Source organism: Ahaetulla prasina, chromosome 14, assembly GCF_028640845.1.
Source record: "Ahaetulla prasina isolate Xishuangbanna chromosome 14, ASM2864084v1, whole genome shotgun sequence".
NCBI classification, from domain to species: Eukaryota; Metazoa; Chordata; class Lepidosauria; order Squamata; family Colubridae; genus Ahaetulla; species Ahaetulla prasina.
In genome coordinates this window covers 17,454,303-17,472,523 of record NC_080552.1, presented here as the reverse complement: position 1 = coordinate 17,472,523, position 18,221 = coordinate 17,454,303, and the positions used below count along the sequence as shown (strand labels likewise).

The following is an 18,221-nucleotide window of genomic DNA, read 5'->3' as shown; positions in this document are numbered from 1 at the left end:
TGTATAAGGATTCTGGCTGTTAGTTAAGTTTCCGTGGTTTAGATCAGGGATCTCCAACCTTGGTCCCTTTAAGACTTGTGGACTTCAACTCCCAGAGCTCCTCAGCCAGCTTTGCTGGCTGAGGGACTCTGGGAGTTGAAGTCCACAAGTCTTAAAGGGACCAAGGTTGGAGACCCCTGGTTTAGACTCAGATACAGGTAGTCCTCGACTTACAACAGTTCGCTTAATGGCCGTTCGAAGTTACAATGGCACTGAAAAAAGTAACTTACGACCGTTTTTTTCATACTTACGACCGTTGCAGCATCCCCCATTATTTTCTCATGCTTGACAACCGATTCACATTTATGATGGCTGCTGTGTCCTGGGGGGTCGTGCGATTCCCTTTTACGACCTTCTGACAAGCAAAAGGTCAATGGGGAAAGCAGATTCACTTAACGACCGGGTGACTAACGGAACCACTGTAGGGAGTCGTTTTAACAACAACAGCAAGGAAAGTCATTAAATGGGGCAAAGCCCACTTAACAACACTTGGCAGCATAAATGTTGGGCTCCATTGTGGTCGTAAGTTGAGGGCTACCTGTATTATGCTAATCCACAAACCCTGGTTTAATCAATCAAAACAGCTGGGCTCGCACCAAGTAGTAAGCCAGCAGCTGCAGGTTGATTTAAGGCAAAATGTAAACCTGGTGAAGATCTCTCTCAAGTTTGGACCTTCCGGTCCAGGATAAAGCATAAGTCTACACTGGACATGGTTGTTGTCCTGTTTGGACTGACCATTGTCAGGGTTCCAAGTAACAACCCCAATGAAAGAAGACTCTGAGGCTAGAAGTTCCTCAAAGTTCCATTTTATGAGAGATGTCATATTGGCACATCTAGGAAAACCCGAATCTGAAAGCTTCCAGGTTTTCCCCACCCATAGAAAAGTCCAAGTCCCAATTAAGGTTACCTCTGACAATACTTGACAACACAGTATCAACAGTAGAAACCTTCAAATTTCTAGGTTCTATCATATCGCAAGATCTCAAATGGACAGCTAACATCAAAAACATCATTAAAAAAGGACAACAAAGAATGTTCTTTCTGCGCCAACTCAGTAAGCTCAAACTGCCCAAGGAGCTGCTGATCCAATTCTACAGAGGAATTATTGAGTCTGTCATTTGCACCTCTATAACTGTCTGGTTCGGTTCTGCAACCCAACAAGAAAAACACAGACTTCAGAGGATAATTAGAACTGCAGAAAAAATAATTGCTACCAACTTGCCTTCCATTGAGGACCTGTATACTGCACGAATCAAGAAGAGGGCCGTGAAAATATTTGCAGATCCCTCGCATCCTGGACATAAACTGTTTCAACTCCTACCCTCAAAACGACGCTATAGAGCACTGCACACCAGAACAACTAGACACAAGAACAGTTTTTTCCCGAAGGCCATCACTCTGCTAAACAAATAATTCCCTCAACACTGTCAGACTATTTACTGAATCTGCACTACTATTAATCGTTTCATAGTTCCCATCGCCAATCTCTTTCCACTTATGACTGTATGACTATAACTTGTTGCTGGCAATCCTTATGATTTATATTGATATATTGATCATCAATTGTGTTGTAAATGTTGTACCTTGATGAACGTATCTTTTCTTTTATGTACACTGAGAGCATATGCACCAAGACAAATTCCTTGTGTGTCCAATCACACTTGGCCAATAAAATTCTATTCTATTCTATTAAGGTTATCAAAGGCCTTTTGGGCATCCATGAAAAACAAGAGCCGTTTGTTTCCCTGGATGAGCTTCGTAATATTGCAGTATGTCTATTATTATTAGTCTTATCTTGTCCTTTATTTGTCTATTGGGTAGGAAGCCATTTTGGTCTCGTTCAACGCTCTCTTCAACCTCTCTGCAATTATGCTCGTGAATATTTTGTAATCAGCATTTAATAGGGATATTGGTCTATAATTAGTAATTTGATTTTTATCTGTACTTTCTTTCGAAATTAAAGTGATGTGTGCCTCCCTCCACAATTCTGGTAGTTTTGGTTCTTGTTGTGCTTCAATACATATTTCTAGTAGGACTGATTCTACAATCTCATTCAATTTTTTTATAAACCTCCCCTGGTGACCATCCGATCCTGGTGTCTTATTGTTTTTAAGTCTTAGGATTGTCCCCCTCAATTCTTCTAGTGTTATTTCTTTATTTAACATTGCCCTTTTTTCTTCTTCTAGTGGCATAAGCCCTTCTTCCAATAGGTAATTAACAATTTTATCCTTTGTTGTTTCCTTTTGTTTGTAAAGGTTCATATAGTAATCTTGTACTATTCTCTTTTTCTCTTCTTCATTGTTTTGTGGAATCCCCATCTCATCATATAGTTGCATAAAGAACTATAGTTGCCAACTGGAGATGCCTCCCAGTCACACCACTCCAGGTGCAGGGCAAGATGTCCTTGATTTTATGAGAAAGGAATGTTATTATGACTACGTATCATCCCTGCTCCATACAATCCCCCATCCTGAGTCCTTCGGGAGAAGGGCGGTATAAAAATCGAATAAAATAAAATAAATAATAAAATAATCCCACAGCACTAAATGTGGCAGGCCTGAAGGTCCAATGCAAAAGATGGCTTCCAGGCCTGACAACCATATTGTTTAGACCAGATGGTGTCCAGTCCTGACAACGTTTAAGACTTGTGAACTTCAACTTCAAGAATTCGCTAACCAGTATGGAAATTTGCAACCGAGCCAATTAACTACATCGTGTGAACAGAGGCAATGTGAAAACCGGACTTTGGAAAAAAAGTTCCATTATATTTTGGGAGGTTAATTACATTAATTAATGTAAGCCAATTACATTAATTACATTAAGAGCCGTAGTGGCGCAGTGGTTAGATTGCAGTACTGCAGGCTAACTCTGCCCACTGCCAGGAGTTCGATCCTGACCGGCTCAAGATTGACTCAGCTTTCCATCTTTCCCAGGTCGGTAAAATGAGGACCCAGATTGTTGGGGACAATAGGCTGACTCTGCAAACTGCTTAGAGAGGGCTGTCAAGCATTGTGAAGTGGCATATAAGTCTATGTGCTATTGCTATTAATTCCATATTTATCTGCAATACTTGTTTTTCCCACTCTTTCGGAAAACAAAACAGAATGGTAAATATGTTCCTTCCGCTGGAATTTCGTTTGTCTATAAAAATGGATTGAATCATTCCTCCTTTCTCCATTGTTTTACTGCTGATTCATAGACCCCAGCTATTTCTGTTTCGCTCAAGAAAATACAGATATCACTGGAGGAAAGGAGGGGCACTTTTAAACTTTCTTTTGCAAAACCTAGCCCTCGAGTTATAAAAATATGTACTAAAAATGTTAATGCAAATAGAAAGAATGCATGGGACAAAGAGGGGGTTAAGTGGAATCCAGATGTTGGGCAAAAAAATTCAAGTTGTTGGCTAATAGTTATCCAATTAAACTCCCCCCCTCCTTTTAAAATGTGTTTTGTAAGTAAAAAGGGCAGTTATGCAGCTATGAAGGCCATCTTGACTTTTTTGACCAAAACCCTGCATCTCTCTCCCTCTCACCATCTTGCAAAGTTGGATCCTGACTCCCATCTGGCAGCCAGACTGTCCAAAAACTGCACAGAAGTACAATTGATAAATGTGGGAAGTGACACTCTGTTGCATTAAATCGCATGCGATTTTTTTTTTCTTGCACACACAAAAAAAATATTTTTGTTTCTTCTACTTCTACTTGGCTGGTTCTCTTCCAGCAAAAAGCCTTTATCTGTTGACCTCGGGCTTCCTTGTGTTCTGTTTTGTTTTGAAAATAAATATAAAGTGAAACTGGAACAGGATTTTCGTGGCCAAACGAAACCACACCAACATCCCACAAGCATCACCGAAGAAGCAAAAGCTTTTAAAAAACATAAAAGCTGCCCAGTGGCAAGAATTCAGGCACATGTTAGTATGAAAGAGGTTAAAAACATCACAACTCTAGAGCCATCGCTTTTCCAAGTCATTACAAAATGCCAAGATAGGCAAGCCAGGCTGGTGTAGTTGTTAAGATGCTGGTTTAGGAGATGGTGAATTCTAGTTCTCTTGTAGGCACAAAGCCAGCTGGGTGACTTCAAGTCAATCACTAGTGAGTTCTAGTCCCATGTTAGGCATCAAAGCTGGCTGCGTGACTTTGGGCCAATCACCAGGAGACGGTGAATTCTAGTCCCACCCGAGACATGAAAGCCGGCTGGGTGACCCCGGGGCAATCACCAGGAGATGGTGAGTTCTGGTTCCATCTTAGTTACGAAAGCCAGCTGGGTGACTTACGGCCAATCACCAAGAGACAGAAAGCTCTAGTTCCATCTAAGGCATGAAAGCCAGCTGGGTGACTTTGGGCCAATCACCAGGAGATGGTGAGTTCTAGTTCCATCTCAGTCACGAAAGCCAGCTGGGTGACTTTGGGCCAATCACCAAGAGACAGAAAGTTCTAGTTCCATCTAAGGCATGAAAGCTAGCTGGGTGACTTTCGGCCAATCACCAGGAGATGGGGAGTTCTAGTTCCATCTCAGTCACGAAAGCCAGCTGGGTGACTTTGGGCCAATCACCAGGAGATGGTGAGTTCTAGTTCCATCTCAGTCACGAAAGCCAGCTGGGTGACTTTGGGCCAATCACCAGGAGATGGTGAATTCTAGTTCTACCTCAACCATGAAAGCCAGTGGGGTGACCCTCTCTCTTCTCAGCCCCACCTTCCTCACAGAGTTGTTATTCTGGTGGGGAAAACAGGAGGAGGAAGGAATATTGTGTGTGTTTACCGCCTTCAGTTATAAAAACAATAAAGGCGGGATATAAATAAATAAAAATAAGTTTGCCGAAGGAAATTTAAATGCCATGCTGCTTTTATTTGATACGATCCTCTTCCAAAGAGGCTGTCACATCCTATTTTAGAAGTGTGGAATTCCACGTTGGCTTAAAAAGCCAGATCTGGGCTTTCAAAATGTGCTGGGTGGTGCCCCAATAAATGAGCGGCAAAAAGTCAAGAGGAAAAAGGAGACCCCAAAAAAAGGGTTTTGGGTTGCTGTTTTTTTTGTTTCATTTCAATGTCAGTTTCAATTCAAGGAAATAAGGCTGGTCTGAGATCTCTCTAATCATGTCCACCCTTCTGTCTTGTTAAGATACCGACCCAGTCACTGTAACGAGATGGGCGGTCATATATAAATGGCTTAAATAAATAACTGGAAAAATGAAAAAAAAAAAAGAGAGATGGGTAAGAGCTTTGGCGAGAGAGTCCCCAAACTGGAGTGGATAAAATGAAGACAAGGTGAAATGCAAAACAGGCATTTATTAGAGTCTGACGGGGAACAGGAAGGGATTGGGGGTTGACCTACCCGTCCATGGTCAGTCTGAGCGCTGCCCTTAGCGGGATGCTGAGTCCCATTCTGAAGGACACACACACACAAGACACAATTACTGAACGACACAGCAAAACAAGAGAAACCAACACGGTTATTGCCGCTACCCAAAAAGTCACCTTGCCACTGCTAGGTTTCCAATCGCCCTCTTTTACCTAACACTATCATATTTTACTGTGGGGCGCAGTGGCTCAGACACTAAGCTTGTCGATCGAAAGGTCGGGAGTGCAGCAGTTCGAGTCCCTAGCGCCGCGTAACGGGGGTGAGCTCCCGTGACTTGTCCCAGCTTCTGCCAACCTAGCAGTTCGAAAGCACGTCAAAAATGCAAGTAGAAAAAATAGGGACCACCTTTGGTGGGAAGGGAACAGCGTTCCGTGCGCCTTTGGTGTTTGAGTCATGCTGGCAACATGACCACGGAGACGTCTTCGGATAGCGCTGGCCCTATACGCTTCAGTGGGCAATTTCATGTGCAAAGTCCAAAAGTTTTCTAATTAAATCACTCACAGGTGGGTTTTTTTTTTTTCTATGCATGAACAATTATGTCATCCATCACAAGATATAAGTGATTCTGGACGGTGTACAGCAAAAAAGTTTAAAACAACAAACATGTCACTTAGCCCAACGTAATGCAGAATAACCGGATCGGAAAGGACCTTGAGAGGTTTTCTAGTCCAACCCTCTGCTGGAGCAGGAGACCCTATATCATTTCAGACAAATGGTTGTCCAATCCCTTCTAAAAAACTTCAGTGTTGGAAGACCCACAACTTCTGGAGGCCAGTTGTTCCACTGATCAATTGTTCTCCCTGTCAGGAAATTTCTCCTTAGTTCTAAGTTGCTTCTCTCCCTGATTAGTTTCCACCCATTGTTTCTTGTCTTGCCTTCTGGTGGCTTTGGAGAATAGCTTGACCCCCTCTTCTTTGTGGCAGCCCCTCAAATCTTGGCAAACTGCTATATTTCTTCAAACTTTGTAAGAAAACCGCTGGGTATGCTGGCCATAGAATAAGCTATTGAGAAAGCAGACTGGAAGGGCAAACTTGTCCAAAATTTAAGGGCAACTACACTAAAGCAGAAAAAAATATCCAAATTATGCATATTGGCAGAGATAGTGACATGCAGCCAAAGCAAGACAAGAAAGCTCACTGCTGAAGGAAGAAAAGAAAAGAAAAAAAAAAAAGGAACGATTACGAAAAGGCTAAAACTTACCCTAACATGGAAGGAATTCCTGGGAGAAGAGCTGGAGGAATAACCCTCATTTTTGACCAGGTTGCTGTAATAGTTATGAACTTTGTCCCCGGCTGCCTTGTTCAAAACAGGGTCATCTGTAATCGGGCAGATGTAATAATTCTCCTCCTCGTCGCTATCCGTCTCGTGGCAATTCCCACAACCTGGCTTGGCTAGCGTGGCGTTGTCCAGGTACTCCATGTGAAATATCAGGTCTTCGTCCGCCATACTGGGAGTATATGGACCTCGCTCGGTGGGTTGCTGGGGGAGCCAGTATTACAGTCTGGAGAAACTAGGGAAGGAAATCAAGAAGGAAAAAAAAATGAATAATCAGGGTTGTGGGGAGCAGAAATCAGGATTGGATTGGGCTTGCAAGACAAAGTTATAAACCACGATTTAGTACAGGAGGGGAATCCTGTCAGTTCTGAGAACGCAGAGAGAGATGGATCAAGGATTTCCACAAATGCAAAACAAAGACTATGCTAGTTTGGATTCATGAGCTAACTCAGTTAATGTCTTGATTCCAAGTACTCCTCGGCTTATGACCATTTGCTTAGCGACTATTCAAAGCTACGGCACCGAAAAGAGGGACTTCATCTCAAATTTCACCAGAGGCCATGGTGGTGCAGTGGTTAGAATGCAGTATTGCAGGCTGACTCTGCCCACTGCCAGGAGTTCGATACCGACCAGGTCAAGGTTGACTCAGCCTTCCATCCTTCCGAGGTCGGTAAAATGAGGAGCCAGATTGTTGGGGGCAAGAGGCTGACTCTGTAAACCACTTAGAGAGGGCTGTCAAAGCACCGTAAAGCGGTATATAAGTCTAAGCGCTATTGCTATTATGACCGTTGTATCATCCCCGCGATCAGATGATCAAAATTGAGACATTTATTTATTTATTTATTTATGACCGCTGCAATGTCATAAATCATCTTTTGCAACCTTGCAAGTGGCCCCTTGCGTTGATGGGCCACTCCGTTTGCCCATCGCTGTATTGGAATCCGCAAAATTTCTATCCGTGAATTGCAGGAACTTCAATGCTTTTTGGATAACACAACTTTTCCCTCTACTGCGCAAGAGGTAAATCACGTGACCACGGGGTTGCTGCAATGGTCATAAGTATGAGAAATGGTCCTCAATCTCTTTTTTCCAGTGCCACTGTAACTCTTGACTAGCCACTAAGTGAACTGTTGTAAGTCGAGAACTACCTGTACTCTGTTTTTCCAGAGGCTCCAAGTTTTATCTCCAGGAGCAGCAAAGGTTAGGCAGGGAGATAGATGTGGGTTCTGCAGGGAACATGCTGTTCCTTTCCTGTTTAAGGAGATCCATGCGCTGGTGCCAAGTGGGCAGATTTTTCAAAGCAACGGCTGGCTCTCTGCCAGCTGAGATCCCTACCCAGCCAATCAGCCTGCAGCTTCCCTTCACGGTGCCAAGAGACAGACAAAGAGCTCTGAACAAATCCGTTGGCCGCTTGCATGGCTGTCCCAGGCACGGGATTGACCAGAGATGTCCTTTTCTATGTTGTTGTTTTTTTTAAATCCCTTTTCTCTGTTGGAAGAGAAGTGCTCCTTTGCGAGACGTGAACCTTCCTTGCGAAGAAGAAGTCGGTTCAGAAACAGTCGCAGGGCTGTTTCCGGAACAAGGGGATCGCTCAGTGGTCTACTTTTCCTTCTACATGTTTCCTAGCATTCTATCATTCCCTTGGCTTCATCTATTTGCATGTCTGTACGTACAGGGAAATCTTTGGAGGTTTTCCAGGTACGTACATACATACATACATATACCGTGTTTCCCCGAAAATAAGACCCTGTCTTATATTTTTTGAACCCCAAAATAAGCACTTGGCCTTATTTTCAGGGAGGTCTTATTATTTTGGGGCGCATGGAGCATGACGGGGTTCCTCTTGCCGTCTTACCTGATTTCCAGCTCTGTCTCCCTAACCCTAACCAGAGGAAATGGTGGGGAGTAGTTGCGTATGCACTTAGATATTTTGGGTATATATGTATATGGATGGTTCTGGGTTTCCATCACTATCATGTTTCCCCGAAAATAAGCCCTCCCCAAAATATCTAAGCACATCATGAGAAAGGCGGGGCTAGATGAATCAAAAGTTGGAATTAAGATTGCTGGGAAAAATATCAACAACCTCAGATACGCAGATGATACCACTCTAATGGCAGAAAGCGAAGAGGAATTAAAAGAGCCGCTTGATGAGGATGAAGAAGGAGAGTGCAAAAGTTGGCTTGAAACTCAACGTTAAGAAAAATAAGATCGTGGCGTCCGGCCCTCTCAAATCCTGGCAAATAGATAGGGAAGAAATGGAGGTAGTGACAGATTTTATTTTCCTGGGCTCCAAGATCACTGCAGATGGAAACTGCAGCCAAGAAATTAAAAGACGCTTGCTCCTGGGGAGGAAAGCTATGGCAAATCTAGACAGCATACTAAAAAGCAGAGACATCACCCTGCCAACCAAAGTGCATATATTCAAGGCGATGGTTTTCCCAGTTGCAATGGATGGCTGTGAAAGTTGGACCATAAGGAAGGCTGAGCATCAAAGAACTGTGGCCTTTGAACTCTGGGGCTGGAGAAGACTCCTGTGAGTCCCTTGGACTGCAAGGCGATCCAACCAGTCAGTCCTAGAGGAGATCAACCCTGACTGCTCTTTAGAAGGCCAGATCCTGAAGAGGAAACTCAAATCCTTTGGCCACCTAATGAGAAGGAAGGAAGGACTCCCTGGAGAAGAGCCTAATACTGGGAAAGATTGAGGGTACAAGAAGAAGGGGACGGCAGAGAACGAGGTGGCTGGATGGAGTCACTGAAGCAGTAGGCATGAGTTTAAATGGACTCCAGAGGATGGTAAAGGACAGGAAGGCCTGGAGGAATGTGGTCCATGGGGTCGTGATGAGTCGGACACGACTTCACAATTAACAACAACAACCCCAAACCCTGTTTTGGAAATATCTTCAACGCAAAATCCTCCACATCCAAAGAATTCATGCAGCAAACTTTCTTAGCCAGCTGGAACTTAAAGAAAATATCCTTCCTTCCTTCCTTTCTCCCTCCCACCTCTCCTTCTCTCTCTCTCTTTTTAAGTATCTGAATTCTTTCATACTTTCCCTCTCTCCCTCCCTCATCTCTTTCCTTCCTTCCTTCCTCCTTCTTTTCCTTCCTTCCTCCTTCACACCTCTCTTTCTCTCTCTCTTTCTTACAGCTATCTGAATTCTTTCATCTTTCCCTTCCTTCCTTCCTTCCTTTCTTCCTCCCTTCTTTCCTCTTTCCTTCCTTCCTCCTTCTTTTCCTTCCTTCCTTTCTCCCTCCCACCTCTCTCTCTTTCTCTCTCTCTTTCAGCTATCTGGATTCTTTCATTCTTTCCCTCCCTCCCTCCCTCCAAGCCTTGTGAAGCTATAAGCCAGCTGGGTATGACACGTCAACACAGCTGAGCAGAGTGCTATTTTTGCTACACCACATATGAATTGCCACACATGCACACACACAGGCTTCCAGTGCAGCCAAGGGGTGGGTTTACATAACACTTTACACCCCGAGCAAAAAAGGCGGTTGGTTGCGCATGGCTGACTTCACTCCACCCTTCCCCAAACCCTCAGCCATGCTAAAATCCAAGAAACACATGAGCTGATTGAGTTACATCCGGATATGAGATCACCCTTTTTTTTTTTTTTGCTTGTTAAAAACTAACCTTTTCATTTTAAGGTATTATTTTCCAAACTTGGCAGCTTGAAGATATATGGACTTCAACTCCCAGAATTCTCCAGCCAGCATAAACTGGCTGAGAAATCCTGGGAATTAAAAATCTATCCATCTTCAACCTGTCAAGGTTAAAAAATGGTGATCTATGATTTTTTTTAAAGTTTGCATTTCGCAACTGGGTCTTTTCCCCCCCAGATTTACAGACCACTTCCCAGAATTCTCTGCAGTGCAGAGAATACCAGAGAATTCTGGGAGTTGAAATCCAGACATCTATCAAGCGCCCCCCCTCCCCCTCCAAAGCCTGAAAAACGGAGGGCAACCTCCTAACTTACATCGTTACTTTGCAAGAACTAGGGTTGTTTAAATACAGCCAACATTGCATGTCCTTAGTAGCAAATGTAGAAAAAAGAAATGCCCAACAAATGTTTTCCAAAACACTTTGGGTCATATTTATTCCAGGTGAAATTTAAGATTAAGTTCTGAAGAGTAGCACCACTGGAGAATCAGTTAGGGGTGTAACATTTCTCCGATAATATTTTAAAATTGTGCAGATCACTCGTTACGTTCTCCAAAGACGCTGTCTCAACTTGTTTTCAAAAGAGGCAATTTAATTCAGGGTTAAAAACAAAGCCATCATCCATGTAGCCACTCCTGGCACAATTGGGGTTACCGCTTATGGTTAAAAAAAAACAAATTATATTCAGTTTTTAATTGAACGGGAAAGGCACTCAGATTATACCCTTGAAGGACGCTTTCTGATGTGTCAGAATAAATAACTCCTTGCCTGCAGCACTTTCAGATTAAAAAGTAGTTTTGCGCAGCCAACAAAACCTGCTTTCGCAAAATTATTGCAACTTATTTAAGTGGGGCTGCCAATAGAAAGAAGCTGTATAATTCACAGGCAGCACTGACTGAAATAACAGGGTATTTGTACGTGAATTGGAGCACAAAACATTGGTCAATAAAGATAAAGATCCATCTGGAACAACAGACCCGACAGCTAGGATAACAAAAAAATGTGAATTTGGCAAGACATTTTCAAGACTACTGAAGTTTGTTTCAGAGTGTGTTTACACTGGTACAAAACTAAACAATTGTGAGATATTAAGATGCGTTTTTACAGTTGTACGTGACATTCTCAAGACTATTTAAGAGTCTTTTACATTGGGTGTAAAAGCGAGACTACTAAGAGATATTAAGAATTGTATTTATGGCGGTATGTCGAAGTCTCAAGACTATTGAAGAGTCATTTATTACATTCAGTGCAAAATTAAGACTACTGGGAAATATTAAGGATTGTTTTTATGGTTGTCCGTCAAGACTATTTAAGAGTCTTCTGCACTGGGTATAAAAGTAGATATTCAGATTTGTTTTAAGGGCTGTACATCATCAGAAGTCATAGTTTTGACAGTGAGGTGGCCATATTAAAACTTTAAATAAATAAGCAAAGGTTGATGGCATCGCAGCTGTTTTGATAGCCCTGAGAAGGAATTCACAAGCAACACAATTTTGCTCCTTTCTCTCCTCAGAATACAACAGCCATCATTAACCGCACACACTGAACCGCCTGTTGGATAGGGAGCTCAAGTAAGCGATCCCAGCTGCACAGAAGAGAGAAACTGGCTAGAAACTGACTATTTTTTTCCCTAAATGACTAAATTATCATTCCTAAAATTGACAACTTTGGGTTCGTTTGTTTGTTTTTAATGGCAATCATAGGTACCAGCTTCAAATGATTGAAAGAATTCAATCATTCCGACCCCTTGGAGGCCTTATATCTATAATTTATCCGCATAAAGAACTTCTCCTTTCAATAAATTTAATCCGAATTACAACCCAAACCTGTTTCAAAGGCTGGGTTTCCAGGTGAACGTTGCGAACTCGTTCAAAGAGAAAATTACACCCCCACAACTCAACAACCACAAATTCAAAGCAAACTGACTCCAAGTAATGACAACTCCCAAAGCAGGGGAAAAAACAAAACATAAAACATGCCAGAAGCTCAATGAGCATATTAAAGCTGCAACTATAAACTTGGGATCAGCATAAACCCCAAATCAAGCCTTCCCAAGATGGCTTGGGGTTCCTACCCTCCAGTCTGCATCCCTTTTTTTCATGCAGGCTGGGGATGATGGGAGCAGGAGTGCTTCCCAGCTAAAGCCTGTTTTCTCTTCCCTTTAAAAAAAAAAGCTGCTTTGAATCACTTCTGGTTTTTTTTTTTCTCTTTTTCATGCAATGCACTAACACAACTACTTGGGGGAGGGGGGTTCCCCCTTTTTTTAATGCTGCAACCTCTCTGTCTGTAAACCCCCCCCAACAAGCAAATCTTCCAGCCCCCCCCCCTTTCCTAAGCAGGAAAATAAGACTTCTCCAACCAAGTTAAGGGGTAACCGACAAAGCTATTCTCCCACCCAGGGCAAAAAGGCTGGAATGCTGACCCAGAATAAGTGACAGCCCCCCTCCCCAAAGGGTCTCCCCCTTTTCTCTGCACCCCCCAGCAACCCTCCCACCCAATTTCCAGCAAAGGCCAGCAGAGGTGGGGGGTGAACCCTAGAATTCAGAATCAGCAGTATGGGGGGGGGGGCGTTGGCTTTCTGGCCAGTCCTGGAGGTGGGGGTTGCCAAGAGATGTGGGCGGGGGGGGGCTGTATTCCCACGACCCCCTTCCTCGCTCCTATCTGCAAAAGCATGCAGCGGGGGGGGTTGCATTCCCACGACCCCCTCTACACATATACTTTGCACCCACCACGGGGTTAGGAAAGCTTCCCACCCAGGGCGGTTGGGGGAACCCGCAGGTTGCACCCAGCCAGGGTCGTGGGAACGCCACCAGGGCTCTTCCCCTCTTTGCAGAAAGCGTGCACGGCCGTAAAGGGCTTACCTGGCCAGAGGAAGCAGGTTGCAAAAAGTCTTCCCCAGCGCAAGGGCGGCTTGCAAGGAAGCGGCCAGGCGCCTCTCGCCTTCCCCGGGGAGTGGAGCTGGCGCCTGCCCAGCCAGGGAGGAGGGAAGAAGGGAAGAAGGGAGGGAGGGAGCGACCCAGTGCAAGGCGGGGCTCCGTGCAAAAGCCGCCCCCACCCCCGCCCCGCTTGCAAAAAGGCTGCCAGGGGAGCCGCTTTTCCCCCACCAGGCGCCCTTCCCACGACACGCGTGGGCCCCCCCCAACCGCCGGCTGGTTGACCCTCCCGTGGCCGTCTGGGCCTTTTCTTTTATCCAAAGGCTAGCTCTTCTTTCTTTCTTTCTTTCTTTCTTTCTTTCTTTCTTTCTTTCTTTCTTTCTTCCTTCCTTCCCTCTCCCTTTCTTTCTTTTTCTGTCTCCTTCCTTCCCTCCCTCCCTCCATCTCTTTTCCTTCCTTCCTTCCTTCCCTCTCTTTCTTTCTTTTTCTTTCTCCTTCCTTCCTTCCCTCCCTCCATCTCTTTATCTATCTATCTATCTTTCTTTTCTGTCTCCTTCTTTCCCTCCCTCTCTCCCATCTTTCCTTCCCTCCGTCCTCTTCCTTCCTTCCTTCCTTCCTTCCTTCCTTCCTTCCCTCTCCCTTTCTTTCTTTTTCTGTCTCCTTCCTTCCTTCCCTCCCTCCATCTCTTTATCTATCTATCTATCTATCTATCTATCTATCTATCTATCTATCTATCTATCTATCTATCTTTCTTTCTTTCTTTCTTTCTTTCTTTTTCTATCTCCTTCTTTCCCTCCCTCTCTCCCATCTTTCCTTCCCTCCGTCCTCTTTCTTCCTTCCTTCCTTCCTTCCCTCTCCCTTTCTTTCTTTTTCTGTCTCCTTCCTTCCCTCCCTTCCTCCATCTCTTTTCCTTCCTTCCTTCCTTCCTTCCTTCCTTCCTTCCTTCCTTCCCTCTCTTTCTCTTTCTTTCTCCTTCCTTCCTTCCCTCCCTCCATCTCTTTCTCTATCTATCTATCTTTCTTTTCTTTCTTTCTCTGTCTCCTTCTTTCCCTCCCTCTCTCCCATCTTTCCTTCCTTCCTCTTTCTTTCTTTCTTTCTTTCTTTCTTTCTTTCTTTCTTTCTTTCTTTCTTTCTTTCTTTCTTTCTTCTCCCTCCTTCCCTCTCTCCCTCCTTCCCTTCCTTCCATCCTTTCTTAAGAATTATTATTTTTTTGTTTGCAAAAGCCAAAGGCAGGAAATAGGCCTATTCGAGTGAAAATAATATCTTCAAACGCAAGCAGTATAGGATGGCTTCGCTTTCCGATTTCCACCCCCAACCCCCCTGTACTTTGGACCAGGGGTCTCCAACCTTGGCAACTTTAAGACTTGTGGACTTCAACTCCCACAGTTCCTTCCTTCCTTTCCTTGTGGTTAGAATGCAGTATTTTCAGGCTAATTTTGCTCACAGCCTGGAGTTCAATCCTGACCAGCTCAAGGTTGATTCAGCATTGTGAAGTGGTATAGAATAGAATAGAATAGAATTTTTTTTTTATTGACCAAGTGTGATTGGACACACAAGGAATTTGTCTTGGTGCATATGCTCTCAGTGTACATAAAAGAAAAGATACGTTCATCAAGGTACAACATTTACAACACAATTGATGGTCAATATATCAATATAAATCATAAGGATTAGGAGCAACAAAGTTACAGTCATACAGTCATAAGTGGAAAGAGATTGGTGATGGGAACGATGAGAAGATTAATAGTAGTGCAGATTTAGTAAATAGTTTGACAATGTTGAAGGAATTATTTGTTTAGCAGAGTGATGGCTTTCGAGAAAAAACTGTTCTTGTGTCTAGTTGTTCTGGTCTGCAGTGCTCTATAGCGTCGTTTTGAGGGTAGGAGTTGAAACAGTTTATGTCCTGGATGCGAGGGATCTGCAAATATTTTCACGGCCCTCTTCTTGATTTGTGCAGTATACAGGTCCTCAATGGAAGGCAGGTTGGTAGCAATTATTTTTTCTGCAGTTCTAATTATCCTCTGAAGTCTGTGTCTTTCTTGTTGGGTTGCAGAACCCAATAAGTCTGCTATTGCTTGTGAAGGGAGGGAAGGAAAGAAGGAAGGAAGGAAGGCGCAGTAATTAGCATGCAGAATTTCAGGCTGATTCTGCCCACTGCCAGGAGTTCGATCCTGACCCGCTCCCTGTTGACTCAGCCTTCCATCCTTCTGAGGCCAGTAAAATGAGGACCTGGATTGTTGCATCACAATAGTCTGACTCTGTAAACCGCTTAGAGAGGGCTGTCAAGCACTGCAAAGCGGTATATAAGTCTAAGGGCTATGGCTATTTTTTTTTTCTTGTTCAAAAATTCCCTTTTGGATCCGCAAGGAGTGAGCGTGGTTAAATCCTTGGTTGGAAGTAAACCCGTGGCCATTCTTGGTTTTCCATCCAATGATGATTTAAATATATAACTGTCTGGTTCGGTTCTGCAACCCAACAAGAAAAACACAGACTTCAGAGGATAACTAGAACTGCAGAAAAAATAATTGCTACCAACCTGCCTTCCATTGAGGACCTGTATACTGCACGAATCAAGAAGAGGGCCGTGAAAATATTTGCAGACCCCTCGCATCCTGGACATAAACTGTTTCAACCACTACCCTCAAAACGACGCTATAGAGCACTGCACACCAGAACAACTAGACACAAGAACAGTTTTTTCCCGAAGGCCATCACTCTGCTAAACAAATAATTCCATCAACACTGTCAAACTATTTACTGAATCTGCACTATTAATCTTCTCATAGTTCCCATCACCAATCTCTTTCCATTTATGACTGTATGACTATAACTTGTTGCTGGCAATCCTTATGATTTATATTGATATATTGACCATCAATTGTGTTGTAAATGTTGTACCTTGATGAACGTATCTTTTCTTTTATGTACACTGAGAGCATATGCACCAAGACAAATTCCTTGTGTGTCCAATCACACTTGGCCAATAAAATTCTATTCTATTCTATTCTATTCTATTCTCCTGAGCAGTTGGAAGATTTAGTTATTTATTTATGTGTGTATTTATTTTGTCACAACAGTACATATAAGCATAAGAATGGAAGTAACTATATAATAATATATAAGCATATATATAAGTATAAGTATGTAATAACTGTATTAATGAAAGGAAGCAATAGGACAGGAACGGTAGGCAGGTTCTGCGAGTTGAAATCCATGCATGTTAGTGGCTGAGGTGGAGAAACAGATTTAAAAAGAAAAAAGCTTGTCCCCCAAAAAATTGAGATTTTTTTTTTTAAAAAACAAGACAAATAAATCAGGAGGTGGGGGGGGGGAAAGCTGGAGCGCAGCGCCCTCTGGTGTCCAGAGAGCGCAATAGCAACCCTACCGTGGGAATCCATCCACCTTGCTTATTTCAACGCGGAGAAAACAGGCCGCCTGGCTTTCTCTCTCGTGGCGTGATCTCTGCCCCGACGTGGCCTTTCCACCCACCCACCCCAAAAAAAAAATATTTGGGAAAAGTGGGGGGGGGAGGCCTTTTTGCAACGGCAAATGCAAAAAGATACACTATAAAAAGACAGCAGTATATGTATATATTTATTTTAAACATTGCTGGGAGGAAACTATGCAAAAAACAAAAATGCTCCGAGTCGGGAATGTAATTTTGCAACGATTATCCTTGGAAAAGAAAGACAAAAAAAAACAATAACCCCGCTTTTAAAGGTTTCCCTCTGCAAAAGGAGACGATGGCTGCCTTTTGCGCGCTCTTGATCTGCTATCCAGAGTCCCTCCCTGAGCAAGTGGTAGCGTGGCCGAGTGGTCTAAGGCGCTGGATTTAGGCTCCAGTCATTTCGATGGCGTGGGTTCGAATCCCACCGCTGCCAACAAATTTTTTTTATATTTATTAATTTTTTTTACTTCTCCTGGCCGTGTTTTGGAGGCGACCCCGGGCAATCCCGCGGTTCCCCCCCCCAGCATCAAAGTGGGGTGCAACCCGAAAAAGGGGGAGATCTGGAAAGGCCCGCGGGTTTAGGGGCTTGCAAAAGCCAGTGGGGAAAATTCATTTTTTGCAAGCTGTATATGGGCTGGCAGGAAAGGGGAAAATATTCTTTCAAATGTATTATTTTTGCAATAATACATTTGAAAATGTACTAGGAAAAGGGGGAACTGGGGAGAAAGGCGGGACGGGGGTGAAGATATAAATCAAAGGAGGAGGAGAAATCTTAGGGCAAGAAGGGAATTATTAAAACCAATACATGGATATTCCCATTAAATAGACAAAATTCAAAAAGATGATATGTTGTCTATGGAATATTATTAATAGATATTATATATTATATATATATATCTAGACAAATATACATACTATATAAATACTATAAGATTAAATATGGTCCGTATTGTATTATATATTGATAAACATATATATGGTATATATTACATAATTTATAAATGTATATTATTTATTTACCTAATTTACCAAAATATATATAATAAAGATTATATATGGTCCATTTAGTATTATATATTAAATTATATATGTGTGTGTATGTGTGTGTGTGTATGATGCTATAATGTTTAATTAATGTACATTTATATTTATATATTTATATTTATATATCTTATCTAGCTAAATATAATTACGTCATATAATAAATGGATCATTTATATAAAGAAATATATTATATATATATATATATTTACTGACAAAGAAATAAAATATTTGCTGACAAAGAAAAAAACCACTTGATAGATAGATAGATACAGAAATAGATATATAGATAAAGATTTAGCCAACTATATAAATTAAGGAAATAAATAATAAATACCCCTACCCTTATTTTATTTAATTATTCTAATTTACATATTCATTATTGTATTTGTAAATTCAATCTTATTTATCTATCACTTTGAACAAGTGATTCTTTTTACTTCATTTTATTTCTATTATTATTATTATTATTATTATTATTATTATTATTATTATTATTATTATTATTATTATTATTATTATT

At 42.4% G+C, this 18,221-nt stretch overlaps 1 protein-coding gene and 1 non-coding gene across 7 annotated transcripts in view; one reads left to right on the top strand and one right to left on the bottom strand.

Moving 5' to 3' along the window:
• EEF2K (eukaryotic elongation factor 2 kinase) overlaps nucleotides 1-13,320 on the bottom strand; it is a 38,662-nt gene extending 25,342 nt beyond the window's left edge. For 3 of the 6 annotated variants that reach the window (XM_058157231.1, XM_058157236.1, XM_058157232.1), the window contains exons 1-3: nucleotides 13,198-13,320; nucleotides 6,598-6,907; nucleotides 5,371-5,421 (exon numbers count right to left, since the gene is read on the bottom strand). In XM_058157231.1, coding sequence (XP_058013214.1) covers nucleotides 5,371-5,421; nucleotides 6,598-6,843 — 297 coding nt within the window. In that variant the 5' untranslated portion in view covers nucleotides 6,844-6,907; nucleotides 13,198-13,320. Of the gene's footprint in view, nucleotides 1-5,370; nucleotides 5,422-6,597; nucleotides 6,908-13,197 lie in introns of those variants that run through there. The other 3 variants (XM_058157234.1, XM_058157235.1, XM_058157237.1) reach the window with 2 other exon arrangements.
• A 3,688-nt stretch (nucleotides 13,321-17,008) lies between these two features.
• TRNAL-UAG (transfer RNA leucine (anticodon UAG)) lies at nucleotides 17,009-17,090 on the top strand. Its single transcript has one exon. It is a non-coding gene; the product is annotated as a tRNA-Leu (tRNA).
• The last annotated feature ends 1,131 nt before the right edge of the window (nucleotides 17,091-18,221 follow it).